Consider the following 19,497-nt stretch of genomic DNA (forward strand, 5'->3'; position numbering starts at 1 on the left):
TCTTGCTGTGCAGAGATGGTGGCCAGCGTGGTGGGTACATCTGCTCCTGCAGGCAGTACAGCTGGCTGTCTTTTTACCATTGTTCCTGCCCCTAGGAGTTATTTGGAACTGTTCTGTCCATGCACTGATATTTTGCAGGACTGTGGGAATGGAAACCAGTGTGCTTTGACTGCCCTTGTGCTTACACTGCATATTGGCAGCTGTTTTCCCCTGACTGCCTAATGCAGCAGGGAGAATGCTGCCTGAGCCCAGATGTGGGTGACTTGGCCTCCCTGCCCTACACAACACACACCAGCACCTCAGCCAGTGCTTGGGGGTTTGCCAAGGAGATCCTCAGTGAAGAGCATCCCATGCAGGTGAGTTGCTGGGGGGTTAACAGGATTACTTCCCACAAGCAGCCATGTTTCCATAAAGCACTTAAGGGGATACTGTTTGTCACTGCTATCCCAATCCCATTTTTGCTGGAGAAACTGTGTCTGCTGTACAAGGGCAGCTGCAAGATCTTAAGAGTTACTGCAGCTTCACCTTAACTGTGTCATGAACACTGCTCTCCAGAGTAGCCTGAGCACTCTTACATGGTTTATTTGGTCCTGATAGACTGACAGACTACAGTTCCCTGCCTAGCAGCAGCCCTGGAGCATGTCTGCAGTCAGGTTTCTTTACTTATCATTTCTTTTTCTTTGCTCCAGTGCTTTCCTTCTTCCCTTCCTCTTTCTGCTTTAGGTACTTCTCCCACTTCTTCTTGAGGGCCTCGTAGGGGCCAAGGTATCTGCGGACCATTGTACCTCTCCACCAGGCCTGCAGCTGGAAGCAAGAAAGACAGAAAGAGGTCTTAGGGGAGAAGACTTGCTGGGGTACCTGGTACAGCTCAATGGCCAAAGCATCTCCTGCTCTTCCCAGGTACAGGAGGGAACCCCTGGCTCAGGCAGCAGCAGTTGGGCTGATGGTTTCACTGAAGGTATCCATGTCTGGGCTGGTGGCAAGGGGACAAGCAGGGACACTGCCCCATGACCCTCCCTGCATTACCCCTGCAGTGGGGCTGTTGTTATGGGCACAGGCCCAGATCACTTGATGACAGTGGCTGCTCCCCTTCCACTCCCTTCTCACAGGCTGGGTCTGTCCTTTCCTTGTGCTGCTGCACACCAGCCAACTTTTGGGGGCCTTTTTCTGCCTGAGCAAAGCCTGTGGTACTGATTGTAAATACTCAGCTGCTGATGGAGCAGCACTGCCTCAGTTTTGTTCCCCTTTACCTTCAGGATACTCTTCAGCTCCAAGGCTTCCTGTTCTTCTTTTGTTCTCCGAGCCTCCTTTTCTGCCCGGTCACTGATGATGGTTTCCTCAAACATCTGGCACTGCAAGATAGCACAGAGGTGGCAACAGCTACATGAAACACCCATGCCCTAACCTGCAGGGCCAGCACCTTGGCAGGGCAAGGCTCACCTGGACCCTGGTTCAAGGAATCTTCTCTGGCTGCCTGCTCCTCCCCACTATATGCTTTTCACAGCCCAGCCCAAGCTGCTCTGGCCTCACTCTGCACCAAGGAGCTCCCTGGCAGCCCAACGGTAATGTGTAAATGGGGACCTTCCTCCCCCACCTCCTGCATTTGATCTTTCCTGAATCCAGATGGCAAATGTTGCTCATTACCACATCCAGTCCTCAGGCACTGAGAGCTGCAGCCAAAGTGAAACCTCTCATGGTCTGGGTGTAATTAACCCTCAGAACCTGTGCTGTAAAATGTCAGTCTGATGGCTTCTTGGGCAACAGATGGTGGTGGGACAGACCTGTGCTCCCCCAGGCTAAGCAGCAGATCATAGAATCATAGAATCATAGAATTGGCTGGGTTGGAAGGGACCTGAGAGATGATGCACTAATGCTCCTTGGACACTGAGATGACAGCGTACAGAGTGAAAAATGAGTCCACAAGCAAGGAGGCATCTCAGTCCCATCATCTCAGACCTAGTGACAGTAAAGAATGATTACAAGTGAATTCCTTCTGGCTTTAAAACATCCCTTCTTCTAAGTAATTCTGTGCCCTGCGTTGCCTCCTGCACTGTGCAACAAGTGAGCAACCATCACAGCATAGCTGTTAACCAAGAAACTGATGTGGGGCAGGAATGGTTTTACCTGGAATCAGTTCCCTTGTGAAAGTAGCTGAGAATGTGTGTTGCAGGAGGGGATGGAGCTGCCTTTTCCAGTCTCAGCCTGGCATACACAGATGCTGCTGGGTTTGTTCAGACTAAGGTGATGCACACTGATGGGATGGAACAGTATCTATGCCCTTCCCAAAGGCTGCCCACAGCTCTGTGGTTACTTGCTTGTATTTGAAAATAACTGTACAGGAAACATCATCATCTCTCCTTGATATCACAGGTGGTGTCCTGGTTTGGGCCAGGATAAATGTGATTTTCTGTCTTGTACTTTTGCTTTTAGCTAAGTCTCTTTAAGTAGTTGCACTTGCTGAAATTAACAGCAAGTTTCTCAGACAGTGTGTGCTTCTATAACTGATAACACTTGATGTTTATAGTTACTGCTAGAGACTGGTGTGCAGAGCCAAGGACACTGCTCAGCTCTGAGGAAAACATTTTACCATCACGGAGGATAAAGAGGTCCCACCTGAGCCCTCCTTTGGGGAGGAACAGACGAGATAGATGCCAGAATTGACCAAACAGAGTATTCCATCCCATATACATCATACTCAGTATAAATTTGAGGGTTCACAAGGGCCAAGCCGTGATTTCCAGATTTCCTGATTTCCTGCTTCCCTTCCTTCACCCAACATCCTGGAAGGATCCCGTCCGTTCCTCTGCCTGTGGTCCTGATCCGTGCCAGCCCATATCTGTGTGTTCCTGCCTCCGGTTCCCGACTGCTGGTGACTCCAGGAGTCCAGCCTGGACTTTCCCAGGGCTGCCCTACAGCCTCGGTGGTGACGTGAGAGTTATTTGGGAAAAGGGGGAGGAATGTGGTTTCCATTTTCCTGTATATTTGTATATATTTAGTAATTTTTCCTATTTATCATTACTGTTTCATTAAAGTTGTGTAGTTTAGTTTCCAACCCATAAGTCTCTCTCCCTTATTCTCTCTCCTTTCTTTATCAAGGAGGAGAGATAGATTAATAGAAAGCGTCTGTTATTCGGTTTAATTGCCGGGCCAGTGTTAAACCGTGACAGGTGGCAAGTAAAAGATGACTATTCAGTCCCTGCCTTCTCAAGACCAGTGCTTAAAATCACACCCTGCACCTCAAGATTACTGATTTTTCTTCCTTGGTCCTTATCTGAAAGTAGGAAAAAGACAGGATGAAGATTTGCATGGCTGAGCACAGAGATACTGCTGATCTCCTACCTCCTCTGCAACTCCCTGCAGTATTTCCAAGTTGTTTGCCCGTGATGCTTTTAGGGCATCCAGTTCTTCATCTTTAGCATTTGTATCATTGTCATATTTGTCCATCCAATATTCCAGCTTCTCTTCCACTATCTGTATGGGGATAGAAGGGTACTTAGCATAGTACAAGGAGTGTACAGTGCTCCTGATACCTGGCATGCTTTCAGGATGCTGGTAAATATCCCCCAAATATTCAATGTTTGTTTCTTGTCTAAGCCTTGAGAGGATTAACCCCCAAAGTCCCAATGAATAACTGGTGGCTTGCAGGCCCCTCACTGGGGGTTCACCACAGAAGCTGCGGGACTGGCCTGGGGATGAAGAGAGACTGGGATGTGCTGCCAGAGCTGTGTGGAGAGTGGAGAGGCACTGGGGTGAGTTTTGTGCAAAGTCAGTCCTGGTGAAATGACAACCAGGAGTTATTCTTTGTGTGTATAGAGAAACAAGTTTAAGAAACAGAATTTGACAGTGAGAAAGCTTTTATCCTCTGCCTGACTCCCTGCCCACTTTCTGGATTAAGCTCCAAGCACCAGGAATAAAGTCCCAGGGGACAGCACTTCACACTATTTCAGGTTATGAACTTGGCTTTGTCTTGCCTTGTGAATAGGAGGGCAGGTGCTGCTCAAACAGTCACCCAGATGACTTCCTCCCATTCATTCATAACTTCTCCATAGCAACAGCCATAATTGCTCACATGGAGAAATAATCTGAGGAAAAGCATCAGTCTCATTATGGTGTCACAGCTGGACACAGAGGGGAGATAGGGGGTCATGGTCATCTCTGAGCCCCTGTAAAGCCACCAGCTGCTGTCTGAGTACAGAGAGGTTTGTACTTTGCTTTCTGGTAGAGGTCAAATAGGCTGCAGCCTGTACATTCAAAGTCTCCTCACTATGAATCATTGATCAGACTAATGCTGCTGGGATATGGTGAACAACATTTAATTGCTCTCAAGATGCAGCACTTTTTGGCACTCTCATTTTTTTAAAAATTATTCTTTGTTAGGTACCCTGCAGCAGGACGGGTTCTCTTCCAGTCACATCAGATGCTTTCCAGTGTTAAGCTCCTGTTAATTATAGGAAAGCTTTGAACTTCTGGATCAGCAGCACATGGACAGATATTTGTGGTTTTTTGCTGCTGAAAATGAGTATGATAATTGTGAGTTGGCAACTATTCAACCCTGTTTCTTCTTCAGATTAAGGCAAAACTGGGCTGTGAATTTGCATGATTTCCTTCTTCTTGCACCCTCTGTGCAACTCTGGGGTCTGTGAATCTGTTGTCATCCCTTTGGGCAGCAGAACCCTTCTTGGCTGAGTCCCTGGGAGTCCCTGCTACTGCCCAGGAAGGTCTAAAAAAATTCCCAATTAGCTGAATATGACTGTCTGAGGGAGGAAAAGTCCATAACATCTGAATAAACAGTGCCAATCTTTACATCAATTCTAATTTTAAGGAAATATATCCAAATGTAGAAAATCCCAAGTCTGGGAGAACTGGCTTAATTAAGACTTGAGGATAAGTAATCATTCAGCTATGAACCTGGTAAATTTGATGGAGCAGTAGCTGGGTTTTCTTTAGGTACTAATTGATGCTACAATGCTTATCAGTTGCTATTTTAAGGACTGGCAGAAAATCACAAGCACCTTACACTGTTGCCTCAGGAAGTTTTCAATCTCCGTATGGACTCGAATCTCCTGGTCAGTTTTGCTCTGCAACTCCTGTGATCAGCAGAGACAGAAAATGAGAGAGGAAATGTTAGTGCCTGGGTGTGCAAGCTTGATGCTGAAAGCCTGAAAGCCAAGCTGGGGGGAGAGAGGGCAGGAGAAAAAAAAAAAAAAAGTGCTGAACCATAAGAGTTTTGTAGTCAAACGCCTCACCTTATGGCCATATGAACATCTCTATCTGCATAATGTGCTATGGGCAATGCTGGGACCTCAGGCTGCTTGTGTCCCAGAATCATGGAATGCTTTGGGTTGGAATAGACCTTAAAGATCCCAAACCCTCTGCCATTGATAGGGACACCTCCCACTAGACCAGGTTGCTCAAAGCCCCATCCAATCTCTTATTGAACACTTCCAGGGATGAGGCATCCACAACATCTGGGCAACTTGGGCCAGTGTCTCACCACCCCAACACTAAAGAATTTCTTCCTAAATAGCTTTGTAACTACACCCTTTGGACAATGTATTGACTGACAATGTATTAGTTTAAGCAGTCCCAGCCTCCAGTTATTGTTTCCTGCAGTCATGCCATCCATGCTGCTGCTGTTTGCAGAACCATACAGAAAAGCAATGAGAGATTAAGACTTCTAATCTGAATGAGCTCCCTGATACAGTCCAAACAGTTGTGTTGGTGACTGCAATGGAGAGCAGGGTATTTGGGGAGTGAGGGAAGACTTACTGGCTGGAGATGCCTTCTGGTAGAGGCCATGGGGAAGGGCTTACCTGAATTTTCTTGTCCAGGATATTCTCTGCATTTCTGCACTTCTTCTGGGTCTGGTGAACCTGGAGGTCTGTGCTTCTCTTCAGGTAATGGGTCTCCATGTTTGTTTTGGCCTTTATCTCTTCGAGCTCATCCATCAGGTAAGCAATCATTTTATCTTTGTTCTAGTGAAGGAGACAGAGAAGCACAAAAGCAAGTCTGGAGACTGAGGTCAGCTCACCGTTTCTTAATCTTTCCACTCCCTGATAAACTTAGAAGATGCAGGGATGTACTCTGAATATTGCACTTTCCCTGCATGTTGCTTCAATTCAGCCTGTACTTCAAAGGGAAGTGTGATTTGTAACCCATACAGAAGGCAATAAACTCATTAGCCAGGAGTGATTACTTCTGGAGAAGGCAGAGTGATGAGCAGAGTGGGAGGAGATGCCAGGCCTCCCAGTCTCTGGTCCAGGAATGGATTCAGTCTTGCTTATTATAAGCATGAAAAAAAGCCAAATAATTTAGCTGCTTAAATTTAGGCTTTATTAACCTCTTAGATTAAGGCTGTCTCAGTGGGTAAAGTACAAGGGTGGGATAATGCCTCAGCCCCATGTAAGCCAAAGGTTGATTCCCTTAAGTAGGCTCTGTTCCTTGGATTCTTTTTTTTCCAGTTACACAGTAACTTTATACACACAACCTTAGGAACAGGTGAAAATCTCATCTTGTCTCACTCATGTTTCATCAATTCAGTTCTTTCTTGAAATCTCACCAGGGAGATGGTGCCCACTTTGTTATAAAAGCATACACCCAGGGTGAGAAATAATTGCCAAGGAAAAGCTGGCTGTGAGGTCCCAGACTTCTCCCCATGCCCTGGAGAGCATGGAGCTGAGCTCTCCTGAGGGCACTGTCCCCAGGAGCTCCCTCATGGGCAAGAGTCTTGAGCCAATGTGCTCCATTTGTCCAGCTTTTGGAGCCTGCTCAGCAAGCACTGTGGATTTGGGATTGCTGTTTTGTTTATTCCTTTTTTTTATTTATTTATTTTTTTTAGTAACAGATAAAAGTTCATTAATCTGGGGTTGGAACTTGGAAGAACTGCCAGTAAAATGAATAACTCTAGACTTCTGTATTAAGATCAAAGCCTCCTGTGTAATTATGCAAGATCAGTCTCAATGCCTCTGGTTTGGCGCCTGATTGCTCCATTACAGCTTTTCTCTTTGCTTTCCTGCCATGCTGTGATGGGTTTGACATTCATCAGCCAAACCTTGCAGCTGAAGATGAAATACCAAAGTGCTGGCACTTAAATGTTTTGAAGCCCACATATCTTGTCTCTGAAGCACCCTTGCATTCCTTAGCTGTGTAAACATGGAAAAATGCCACTGGAAGAAGCCAGCCCAATAGTGCTGTGCTTAAAAGCCTCTGCAGCATGACTCATTTGGAAAAGCTTTCCTTATAAGAGGAGTTTAGGACACTTAAAAGGAAAATCCTTCCCTCTGCAACTCTTTTCAGACATCACTAGAGTAAAGTATATTTATAAGGCTCAGGACAATTAGGGGCCTTGGCTGATGCTCATTTGTGGGTTTAAAAGTCATGTGTTCACATTTTTTTGACAGTTTCCAACATCAGATATTGTTTCACAGCTACATCATCATATGACTGCAGACAGCCACAGACATGATCTCTTTGTGCCCTTTTATTTTTCCTGGTGTGAAATTTTGGAAGATATTAGGAGGGGTTGTGTTCCTGGTCAGTAGACATAGGAGGTGACAGTACCACTCTGAGATTGTTTTCTTGTATTATGCTGCAATTGTGTTTAAATTGAGGGCAGAGAGACAGGGGGGGTACTAATGAAAAATACTGATTTTTTTTTTTTTTTTTTTTTGTGGCACTGAGGCTCAGCAAAGCCAAGCTCAGCTGATGTCAGTGTGTTCCTGCTAAGGAGGTGCAAACAGATCAGAGAAGGATTCATCACAAGTTCCAGAGTACTCCGAGAGGTGGGGCAGAGCATGAACACTTCACCAGGTTATTTTTTTTTCATTTCAGATTTTAGTAGATCAGAGTGAAAAATGCTTTTGATTCCAGCACCCCAGGCCTCAGCCGGGATGAGGGCCCATCTGCTCTGTTTGTTTTCTTTGTTGTAGGGCATGTTTGTGGTTTGATTTGGTCTGTGGTGTTGTAAAACATCTTCATTAGAGGCTGGGAGTCTGGGGGCTTGGTTACTCAATCCAAAGCAGACGGGAAGTGAAATGCAAAACCCCTCGGGTGGTTTATGGCTTGGAGAGGGAAAGTTGGCTGCGGGTCTCAGGGCAGCTACTGAGCCCGGGTGATGGACCTGGTGCTGAAAGAACTGGGGCACATTTGGTGTGAGGCTGCAGGTAGTAAACGCAGCAGTAAATGCCACAAGCCCAGTAAATGCCACAAGCCAGGGGCACCATCTGTGGAGTATGCTGTTCCCTGAATTTCAAGAACAGGCACTGGGAAAATGAGCTAATATTTATTCCTTCTGGTTTAGCACAGCAAAGGTCCCAGCCAGGACACGGTTCACTTTCATAGTTAATGCAGTAAATCTCTGGGCTGCTTGTTTGGGATGACTTCAGCGTTGAATCTGCCAAACCAAAGATGCAAAATCATACCTTGTGTGTCCAAAACTATCACAAAACTGGCAGAGACCAAGATCAAAACCCAGGAAATAGTTGTCAAGAGCCAGGCTGCTTTGCTAGCAGGTAAACAAGCTGATTTCCTCTGATCTCTCAGCTCACAGACATCAGCTCAGAGGCCTGTCTGCTGCTGCCACTGGTGCCACAGGAGTCTACCCCACAGATGCTGTTTGGCAGCAAAAGCAACTGCACTGAGCTGGAGAGTGTCTGTGCATCCCTGTGTTTTCATTTACTTTGATTTATGTCTTGCAAGTGCCACCTAGAGCTCTCGGCTCCTCCACAGCAATTAGTACTTACTGGTATTTATAATACAACTGCTTACAAAAACAGCAACCAGGAGTGAGCAGAGTGAGAAATTCCTGCAGTAGGATAAATCCCTGCTGCCATTTGGAAGGGGGCAGGGGTGCTGTGCTGTGTGCAGGTAGTGAGTGTGTGTGTTTTGTACACGGTAGAAAACAAAGAGTGTGTAGCAGCAAACAGAACCCTTGCAGCCACCCTAGAACCATGGATTGTGCTTCTGCACAGAGGGGTAAAACCAAAACCAGGCTGAGAGCATTTCAGCTCTTTTAGAAGCATCAGTGCTTTCCAAGAGGAGAGAAAACAAAATAAATAAAAACATCTAGCATTTGATTTGTGTGCCATTAGAAGGAAAAATGAGCTGAGCAGACTAATACAGCATTAATTAGCATCTCATTAAGAGCTAACAAGGTTGAAAACAAATATACAGGCAATGTGAATGAAGCAAAGACCGTGTTTTTCTGGTTCCATGATTAGATTTGCTCACTTTTGTTTTCTCATCCACTAGAATGGAGACAACCATGTAAGCTTTTGTCTACAGGTCTGTGCATTATTATTGTTCAAAGTACTCCAAAATCACCAAGCTGTATATTTTTATTTAATTAGTTGGCAAGGTGACAAATCAGGCAAGTGTCTGTAAAACTGCCTATGGGAAAATCCCATATAAATGAATAAAAATTATTCTCCCTTGGGAGACACAGTGAGACACCATTATTTTTGGCACAGGAGGAAAGCAGTACTTGAAAGTACTCTTGTCTGATTTGTAATCAAAGCTGAAATTATAAGGAAGCCCAGAAAAGGACTTTTAAGCTGGAAACATAAAAACAAAATCCCAGGTGAGTGCAGATACCACTTGATAAGGCAAAAAGCAAGAACCAAATTAGCAGAAGTTATTGAAAGAGCATGGGGGAGAGCACCCTCTCAGCAAGGAAGCTGTGCACCTTCCTGTGACTGCAAGAGGCGGGAGAGGTGGGGGCAGGATGCAAAGAGGTGCCCAGCCTGGCAGTGCCAGGATGTTCCTGCTGGTGCCCAATGGGATGACCACAAATCAAAATCAACAAACACTGATCCTCTTGTTGATCCTCTTGTTGATCCTGTTGTAGTTCCCACAACTGTTCTGTTTGTCTCCTAACTTACTAACTTTCCATTTCCTTCAGTGACTCTTGTCTCATGTCTGCTACAGCCACAGAATTCTTTTCATCCTAGTACACCCATGTGTATGCTGTGAATTTCCAGGATCTCTGCTAGTAGATGAATACTGACCTAAATTAATTTTCCCATCTTCTACATTCTTGCTTTCTTCTCTGCTGTTCTAATATCTCCCCCTGACCTATGGTGTTTCGTCAGTTTTAGGCAGCTGCAGACACTACCAGCACAAGTAGATCCTTCTTGTTCTTACAACCATTCTGTATTTAAGATTAAACTTTCCACTGCACACGCATCCCGGCAGCCAACATGCCCTATAAACTGTATTTCACCAGCATGTCAGTGGCTTAAAGTTCCTCTCTGTAGCCAACTATATTCTGGCTTGATTACTGTCTACACTTTAGTCCAAAGACAAAATTCAGTGATATTGATTCTTTCCTCAGATGCCCTTACTGTCCTTTTGCTCAGTAGTGAACCAACTGTCAGATTCTTGTTCCAGTCCATGTATAGCTCTGGACCTGGCTGCCTTCTGCTTGTTTTCTGTCACATGCTCTTCCATGCCTCAGCAGGGCTAGGCTGTGTTTGCATGTTTCTGCACAGAGCTGCATGTGCTTTTGCTTCAAAGAACACATGAGCAGCAAGTCTGTTCTGTCTGGTGAGCATGAAAGTGACCAAGGATATGCCATTCAATTGATCTGCACTTGTTTAACAAGTCTGACATATTCAGAATGCCCCAGATTTGCTGTGCATGCAAATGCCATTTGAGTAGTGCAGGCAAAAGGGCTGAAGCTTTCCAGAAAGATCAAGTTGACAGCATACATGCAATAACATTGATCTGCCTTTCTGTAGGACTCTCTTATTTGAGATTTTCTAATATCTAGAAGCCTAGAAAAATAGATTAAAATAATGAACTTTTCTGCAGACAAAATTGTAGGTAGAAAAATTACATGCTCTTATGTCAGCTTTCTTTCTTTCTCATTCCTTCATATCTTCTGTACTAGGTGTCATGTCTTCTGACAGAAGCTTAGATACTGCTGTCTGCAGATAACCCCTTTCTTACTGACTGTAGATGTCTGTGCTTTACCACTCCCAGCAGTGTGTTTGAGGTACTCCGAACTGATCTCTGTCTCTCACTATTACAAGCACTTTGAGCTCTCATTTGAAAACCAGCTCTTAAAGCCATTAGCAGGCTTATTCAGAATGCAAATCAATTTAACAGTTATTCTGCTTCTATATTCCTAAATGATGGATCACTAGGTATGCCACAAGTCATCTCATCTGAGTGCTGGTTCCTCAGCTGCAGAGGGGAGCTGCTAGCAGCCTTCCTCCATGGCAGGATGCCCGGTGTTAAATGACCTCACCTGAAGTTCTGTTTCACTTTCTTTCTTGACAGCTTGCAGCTGTTTCTCAAGTGCCTTTATCTCCTTCTTTCCTTCCGCCTCCCTGAAGAAAAATACAATCACTTGAATATATAAAAAAAGACAAGGGGAAGAAGGGGAGCTTCCTGCCTCCTGAGACACTGCAGCACCTACCTGAGCACTGCCCTCTTACCCTTCTCACTCAGTGAGATTCTCACAGCTGAATTCAAAGAAGTTCAAGCACACAGAAGCTTGACCTGCTGCTTTAGAAAAGCAGAAGCCAAGCCCCTTCCTGGGGGCTGAGTAGCAAAAAGTCATTTATCTCTTCATTCTCAGCCTCAGAGAGGCAGCACATCTGCAAGTTGGGAACAGAGCCTCCTCACCCAAACCAGTGACTTGGTAAGATAATTCCCAAAAAAGAGGTGCAACAATGAGTAAACGGGGGGGAACAAAAGGGGAAATGAGACCAAAAAAAGAAATTCTCTTGTTGAAAGCCTGGAGTAGACTTGAGAATGATGCAATTCCTATAGCAGAGAGGGAAGGACACTATTGATTTTCTGCATTTCAGGCAAAAGTCTCCCTGATTCCATGCAGAACCATGCCTCATCAGCAAGCAGTGCCAAAGTGTGGAAGTTTCGTTACATATATGGAATATAGTTTCTTCATATCAGACTTAAAATCTTACAAAAACCCCCAGATTCTGAGTTCAGTGAAGGGATATGAGTGAAGTCCAAAAAGCTACTGCACTGTTTACCTGTTTAAAACACAACAGATACAGTAAGATGCTAGGTCTCATTATTATCTTGTTTCACCCTGAGTGTTTTTGTAAGCTTTTGTGCTTGTGATTTGCCAGTAAATCCTAGAGTTGGTACCAGGATTTCATACCCTATCCCAACCTTACAATCAAATGCATGTTTTATTTTCAAGAGCCCTTAGTTGGGTGACTGTGCTAAAAGCTTCTGGTAAGGAGCCCCAGTCTTACTGCAGACTGTTTTCAGACTGGTATATTGACACAAAACCAGGCAAGTATATATTATATCAAAAGACAGATCAAGTTTATTTCATGCAAATAATGTATAGTAGAACAAACAACCCAGTGGTTTTTAGAATGGGATAAAAAGGATTATGTAATTCCTGATTATAATTTGCTCCTTTTCATGTTCCAGTATTGGGTAGTCATTCCCCATGCAACTGCTGCTTTCTTTTTTTTTGCTGTCTCTTCTAAGGATAAGCAATAAATCTCTTGGGTTTAGACAGTGGAAGAGTTGGGTTTCATGCTTGAAATCTCACATTTCACTGGAAGCTGGGGACTTGTGTTGGAGGCAGACCACTGAGACACCACTGGGGCTGTTCCAGTAGATTGGACTCGTGACAAATCATGACTTAGAGCAGCAGCTTTGCTGCCTACTCTAAATGATGGGCCTGAGCTGCTAAGCAGAACAAAGTAGCTTTAAAATGGTCAAATACTTCTCTGATGACTGCTGTTCTCTCTGACAGGCTGGGGATTGAACCAGGGCTTCCTGTGCTAAAAAACCACAACCCTCCAAACCTCCACTGCACGGAATTCTGAGCTAAGGAATTTCCAGTTTGAGTTGAGATTATAACAGACTTGTACCCTAACAGATTTGGGATAGAAGATCTTTAATTCAGGGACTGAGGGATTAGCCTTAAGTATGACAACTGCCTCTGCCACCATCTGTGCTTGCCCCTCACTGCTAAAGGGAAAAGGGAGGATGGTAGCATCAAGGTCAGAGCAGATCCTTCTGGGCATCATATCACCTAAAGACCATATGTTGCTGGCCCTGGTTTGAACAGGTTTTCTGCTGCTCTGGCTTTCACTGGGGACAAAGAGTTAAAGATCAGGGATTTCCTACATCATTTATTGTTTTAATTGATATGGAGCAGCATTTCACAGCATTTCATCTGCATTAATGCAGACACTGGTGTTCACTGTGGTGAAAGCTCAGGGAATTCAAAGCCCTGATCAGAATCAGAACCATGAGTTACTTCTTTTTCAAAGGGAAATGAGTGCTATTTGTAAAGCAGACAGTATAATTCAATTTGAAAAAGTGGAATTCTTTCTGTATCTTTTTTGTTTGTTTGTTTTTAACATGTACTGAGGCACAATCGACTTCAGCTTTCAGCAGTTAAGCAGAAATGTACTGAAAATAACACTGACCTGATGGAGGAGTCATGAAGCTTTCTTTTTTTTGCCTTCTCTCTCTCATTGGCTTCTGTTAGGCTACTAAATGTTCCAAATTCCTGCAGCTCCTTCATAGTAGCTGTAATTACATCACTTGCATACTGCCTGCAGGAAGAAAAGGAACACAACAGAAGAAATTTATTCTTCATCCATTTTTGTTTACAGCAGAAAAGGTAAGGAAATATAAGATCACATTTCTGTTCTTAAATCAAATTCAGGAGTGTTTTTTCCATGGTACCTGCCTCTTTTGCATGTTGAGAATCCTGTATTAGGAGTTGGTTGAAGTCCATAACTTCAGAATGCTGTCCTGAATGCTACTCCAGGAAATAGCAAAGAGGCACAAATATATCCATGCTGTGCTGCCAGACTGTGCTGATGCCTTCAGTAGTGATGACAGTTTGGTAGATTTTTGACAATGGGACGTAAGGATGTGAACCATGTGTCTATGAAGGGCTATCTGGGTGCCAATACATCCCAGCACTACCCTAAGCTGACCTTAACACACACATGGGCTTGCCCAGTTTATTGGATTTCATGGCATATGGTATTAATATTGTAGCATTTTCCTCATTTGTGCAAGGATCTTCTTTAAGCCCTTTGTTAAAATAACACTATAATACAGAAGCCAGGATGCAGAAAAAGGCCTAACAAATGCTCATTTTGCCAGTTTGTCTCTTAAAGCAAAGGCTGTTATGTTTTCTGCAAATCAACTCACTTGATTAGGTGCAGGAATAAAATTTAGTTTAAAAACAAACAAACAGAAACCCCAAAACTCTTTGGTCTTTATACACATTACACGTTCCATAAAGGAGAATGGCTGCAGCTGGCAAGAAGGTGATGTTTGCCTGCAGAATAACCAAGTTCACAAGGCAATGCTCAGATCCCATTTTGCCTCTACATATCTGCTAGGGGAAGCTGACTCCAGATACTGGGACATCACCACTGGCTAGATCCTGGCATCCCAAGCAACCATTTTCATGGTTAATACTTAGCAACTCCATTCATAAGAAACTGATTGTCATTACTTGGTATCCAGCAAGGCCAGAACTAAATGCCCTATGAAACTATATCCCACTGTGTTCCTTAGAGATACTCCTTCTGGGCCATGAGTGAGGTACACCAGCAGCAGGAGAGTGGGAAGCCTGTGTTTTTGCTTTCTAGAGATAGAACTTTACAGGTCTGAACATCCCCCATAGCCATCCATCATACCTGTGCTTTGCTCACCTGTCAGCCTGGATCTTCCTGAGATTCTCTTCAGGCAGAGCACTGTGTTTCATGGCCATATTGCGAAGACGAGTACTTTTTACATCTTCAGTTTTTTCCACTTGCTGCTTGTCTTTGATGTTTTTCAGAGACATGGAGGAAACTGTTTCACCACCCCCTTGCCTTTCTGACATAAGCTCTTGGCAGGTAGTGTCCAGCTCTTTCTGAGTCTCTGTGATTTCTTTCATTTCCTGGATGCCAGTCTAAAAGGGAGTAAGAGAGACCCATTTGCACATTTAGGCAGTAGAAATGAACTCTCTGCAACATTATGTAAAAAAAAGGTAAATAATAGTAAGCTAGAACAAAGCTATAAAGTTTTCAGTGTGTGTTGTATTCTTCAAAGACTGGAAAATGAGGATCATTTGTCTTGGTTAATTTTGAGCACATAATGAGGGCTTATTAAAGTTCATGAGATCAAAAGTCATAAAGTGCCATGACTAGAAAAGGCCTCAAAGGATCAATTAATCTGCTCCAGGAGATGATGGTTCAAACTGTGTCATTCCCAACAATCTGACATCTTCTTAATTGCCCTCCAGCAATGGATTCCACGGACCCTCCTGCCACTGCCAGCGTGTCACAACAATCTTTACTGTAAGGAAGTTTTTTCACCTCAGCTGCAGTTGAGCCTCTGACTTTTGGCTTGGTCTCTGTAGGCACAGAGAACAAATTATTCTTTCTTTCTTTGCAGCAGCTTCAATGGAAGACTGTTCACCTGTTTCCCATCTGCCTTGTCCCCGTCCCCACCATTTCCCTCTGTCTGTCACCATGACCTCTTCCTGCAATGTTACTATGGTGACAAGATGTATGGAAATGAAAGTGACAAACCTCAGCTATCTGCTCAGCTGTTTTCTTGAGACAGTGACAGTAGAGGAAGTTAAACGTGAAGCCAAAGATGAAATTCAAAATATTGGCAGCTCTCTTCGACATGGAAAATTATCCTGTGACCATGTACAAAGTTTTTTAAAAGCCCCAGGAAAGCAAAAGCACATTATAAAATCCACGGAGGTGTTGCTCCTAGGAATTCATCTGCTTTATGTGCTACAGGTTAGAATGCAGGTGTATACAGTAGGATATTAAAAGAAAACTTTCCTGCCTGTCTACCAGCATCTGAACATGTGGCTGAATACTTAATAGCAGTAGTGCTGGAGTGAGCTATCCCAGTTACTGCCAGCCCCATCCCAGTCTGTAGCTGCCTACTCCCCACCCTGGCTGCCTGGGGAAATGGATCAGAGAACTCACTGAGCTGAAGCATTTTCCAGAAAAAAAGGAGGTAAAAAAAAAAAAAAAAAAAAAAGATTTATTTTTAGCAGTACCAGTTGTCAGTCCAGATCCCTCCACAACCACACACATGTTGGTGCCAACACAGCACAGAGGTCAGAGTAAAATCACAGAGTAAAATCAAGCAGTCAGGGCAGCAAATGTGCATCCCAGTAGTATTTCCAAGTAGGTCCTTGGTCCAGTGAGGCTCCACAGCACTGCCATGGTCTGTGGGGACATTACACAGGACTCTGCAAGGGGCTGCTTTGTTCTGAGTATCTTTGACATCCCCAGTGGCATGAATCAGACTCTGGAAATGCCTGACTCACCACAGACTACAGAAGGGAGTCTAGGTGACTACATACTTAAATTTTGGACAGTTAAATTTACATGAAACAAATTGCATGCAAAGTATACACAGACAGATGAAAATTACACACTTAATTAGAAAAAAAGGGTTGAAATAGTTTGCTGGTGATGCCTGTACTTCAGAAAGAACTAATTTTGGCAAACAAACCACTGTAATATCATGAAGTTATGTTCCAATAGATGTTTTTAATATCTGGCAAAGTTCAAGACAGGCTATAAACTGGATTGTCTGTAAACAGCAGGGATTTAAACACTAATAATTACCAAATGACTATCTAAGAGCAAGGAGTTTGTAAGCTGCATGTGCTGCCATCTGTGTAGTCTCCTATTTGTTTATCTTTTGCTAGCCTTTTGCCCAAAATTCAGCAAATAGAAAGGCTGCCTTCCTCTGCACTGCATGAAGCAATGCACGAGTCCCTGATTTTGAAAATTGAAGAGGTGCTGATTAATCCACTCAAAAATGTCATCAACTGAAATTCAGATGCCAGTCTTTGAAAATGTCATTGATTTGTTTGGCTGCCAGAGCTCCAGGATGCTTTGCAAATGCACATCTTCTACAAATGCAATGGTAACAACCAAATGTAAACTGAGGAATGGGGAGGAGTAGCAAATTACAGAGCACCAAAGTTAGCAAGTAGCTTCTCTAATCCATTTTCTTGTTTCTGCATTTTTTCCTTCTTAATACACTATGGCATCTTTAAGAACACAAGTAAGGTTTATAGTCTGGGAGAAAATTGTGTTTTAAGAAGCCACTTGGTAGAAATTACTCTGATTGAAGAGCAAAGCCAAGATGTTTTCTCTATAATTTAAGTGTACTTTTAGTAGGTCCATCAACCTGAGTCTGTGTGTCTGAAGGGGAACAACTCCTATCATCCTGAGGGTTTGTTCTTCCTCTGTGATTTTGCTTTTAGCGCATCAGAGGTTTCCCACTCAGCTCTGTGAGGCAGGAGTATCCTCTGGAAGCAGGCGAGGCTGGCTCACAGAGCAGGATTGCCCTCTATAGCACAGTCTAAGCATTGTTCTCATTCTTACCTGCTTCTTCTCTGGAATACATTTAATTTTTTTAAATAATGAAGTATGGAAAGAAAAAAACACAGAAAGCAACATATTGATTTACATTTCTCACACATTTTTAGTGGAATATGAGACAGAGTCAGCAGCTTTAGGTCTGAAAACTCGAATCCCAGTTTTTATTTCTATCCTAGTCACATGCTTTTTTTCTCTTTTGAGTTCCTCTTAACAAAGAATATCAAACCTGCTTAAACTGGAAACATCCAGCTATATCACTTAAAATATATGACAAGATAACTTAGAAACATTTACCTCTCAGGATGGGCCCATCCTGTTTCCTATGTCTATCAGCTACCAGAAATACCACGACACCTTCCTCCACAGCACCAAACCTCTGCCTGAGCTCTGGGGCTTCTTCTCTGTTCTTTGTATCTCTGCCCAAACCCTCTTAGTTATGATGCCTATTACAAATCATCTAATTAATAGTGGTCAATCAGCATGAGTAGTTACTAATATATTTTGATGTGAAATCTTTCTTAATTCTTGTCTGTGGGGTCTAAAAGATGTTTTGTGTGGACTTAGGAACAGAAACAGTTTGGTTTTTAGTACTCTTAAATATCTTATTCTACATTTTTAAAATAGCTGCATATCTGTATAAAAACCTCAATATGATTTGTTTTCTTTTCCCTAACCTTTGCTTGTCATCTAGCCACAACAATTTTAAAGTTATTTTGCACAAAGTCTTGACAAAGGCTTCTCAGTGATGCTGCAGTATAAATACTGAAGGTGGTCATCCATGCACTTCTATCGTGTTCCTTCAGCCAAGGGTCATGGAGCACTTAGCAGAAAATATACAAGTTGATTTTTAAAAAATGCTGCTAGAAGCCATAAAACAAAGACAAGAAGAAAACCAAGAGAGGTTTCTTTAAAGGGGAAGGATATAAGCACATACATGGCTGATGTTTGCCTCGCCCTCACATGGCACTGGCATGATATATCCAAGAATTGTGAGCTGCTCAACACAATCCTCCAGCACAGCAGTAAACATCAGAGATTCCAGATGAGTTAATTTTTCCATTTCCTTGGTATCTGTGCTCTTGCTAAGAGGAACAAAGACAAAAGATACCAATGAGAAAGGCATCATAGTGTTAGTAGCAGTAGTTTAAACTAAAGGCAGACCTGAAATAGCCTTATTTGCAGCCTTTCATATACTTCCCTTGCTTTGTTTATAGCCTTTCATACACTGTTTATAAGAGGAGTCATGCTCAGCTAATGGCTGCATTCAGGGACACTGGGAATGTTTAACTTTCACAAAACAAAGTAGATTCTGGTCCCTCCTACAGCAGATATGTGTAGACAGGCTGAGAAGGGAATGGATATGGAAGGCACAAATGGGGTGAGGTGGCCTCACCCATTCAGTTCGTTTCATGACTCAATTTGTTCTTTGAGAAACAACAGGAAGAAGGAGCCTGTACAAAATGAGGAAAAAAAACAACAAACCACACCTCATAAAACCTCAGATGGTGAACCTTCATGCTCTAATCATTCCTCCTTATCACTGCATAATTTAACTTTTTTATGATCCCAAACCCCTCAGCAGGAGTTCTTATCACCTTAAGATGTCAAAAGGCAAACAGAAACCAAATCTGGACCTTAACAATCTGTGTTGTTCTGTTTTAAACTGCATGTCAAATGTGAAACTTCAGCATCCTTTTGCCTTGCTTACAGATGGAATACTGAGAAAGTGAACCTAGGGATGGGTGGAAGTTCACTACTAATCCAGGTGAAATTGGTCCATTTAGAAAAATACATAGGGAAACATTTGCATGAGAATAGAGATTTTTAATACTTTGGTAAGCCATTAGACACTGCTTTCAAACCCTATACTCGCAAGAGAGGTATTTCTTATTTAGCACCTGGCACAAGTGGAGTCTGATATGACTGGGATCCTCAGTGTCACCAAAATGGAAGAAGCATCAGTGTCCACTGACAAAACCTTCACTTGGTGCTATACCTACCATTGGGTTTGTGCATCTGTAACATTATAGGTCTGCAGAATATTACAGTCCAGTCTGTAAACATGACAAATAAATTAATCAAACAATGCTTGTTAACATAATTTATAGGATAAAACAAGGCCACGTTCTAT

General features: G+C 43.3%; 1 protein-coding gene across 1 annotated transcript; it reads right to left on the reverse strand.

The window, feature by feature from the left end:
* Positions 1–614: 614 nt before the first annotated feature.
* IQCG (IQ motif containing G) lies at positions 615–18,426 on the reverse strand. The gene is made up of 9 exons (XM_008493333.1): positions 18,301–18,426; positions 14,673–14,914; positions 13,425–13,553; positions 11,249–11,330; positions 5,814–5,975; positions 5,013–5,087; positions 3,340–3,471; positions 1,251–1,352; positions 615–804 (listed from the first exon to the last, which is right to left on the reverse strand). Exons 1-9 carry the CDS (start codon positions 18,424–18,426, stop codon positions 667–669), a joined length of 1,188 nt encoding a protein of 395 aa, XP_008491555.1. The 3' UTR covers positions 615–666.
* Between the last annotated feature and the right edge of the window lie 1,071 nt (positions 18,427–19,497).

Source organism: Calypte anna, chromosome 9 (assembly GCF_003957555.1).
Source record: "Calypte anna isolate BGI_N300 chromosome 9, bCalAnn1_v1.p, whole genome shotgun sequence".
NCBI lineage: Eukaryota > Metazoa > Chordata > Aves > Apodiformes > Trochilidae > Calypte > Calypte anna.

Excerpts from the sequence above, each read along its gene's own strand:
- IQCG (XM_008493333.1), bottom strand. The coding sequence starts at position 18,426 with ATGGAAAAATTAACTCATCTGGAATCTCTGATGTTTACTGCTGTGCTG. Across the intron at positions 11,331-13,424 it reads CTTCATGACTCCTCCATCAG|GGAGGCGGAAGGAAAGAAGG; the intron begins GTCAGTGTTATT and ends ATTTTTCTTCAG. Across the intron at positions 805-1,250 it reads AGCTGAAGAGTATCCTGAAG|CTGCAGGCCTGGTGGAGAGG; the intron begins GTAAAGGGGAAC and ends TCTTGCTTCCAG.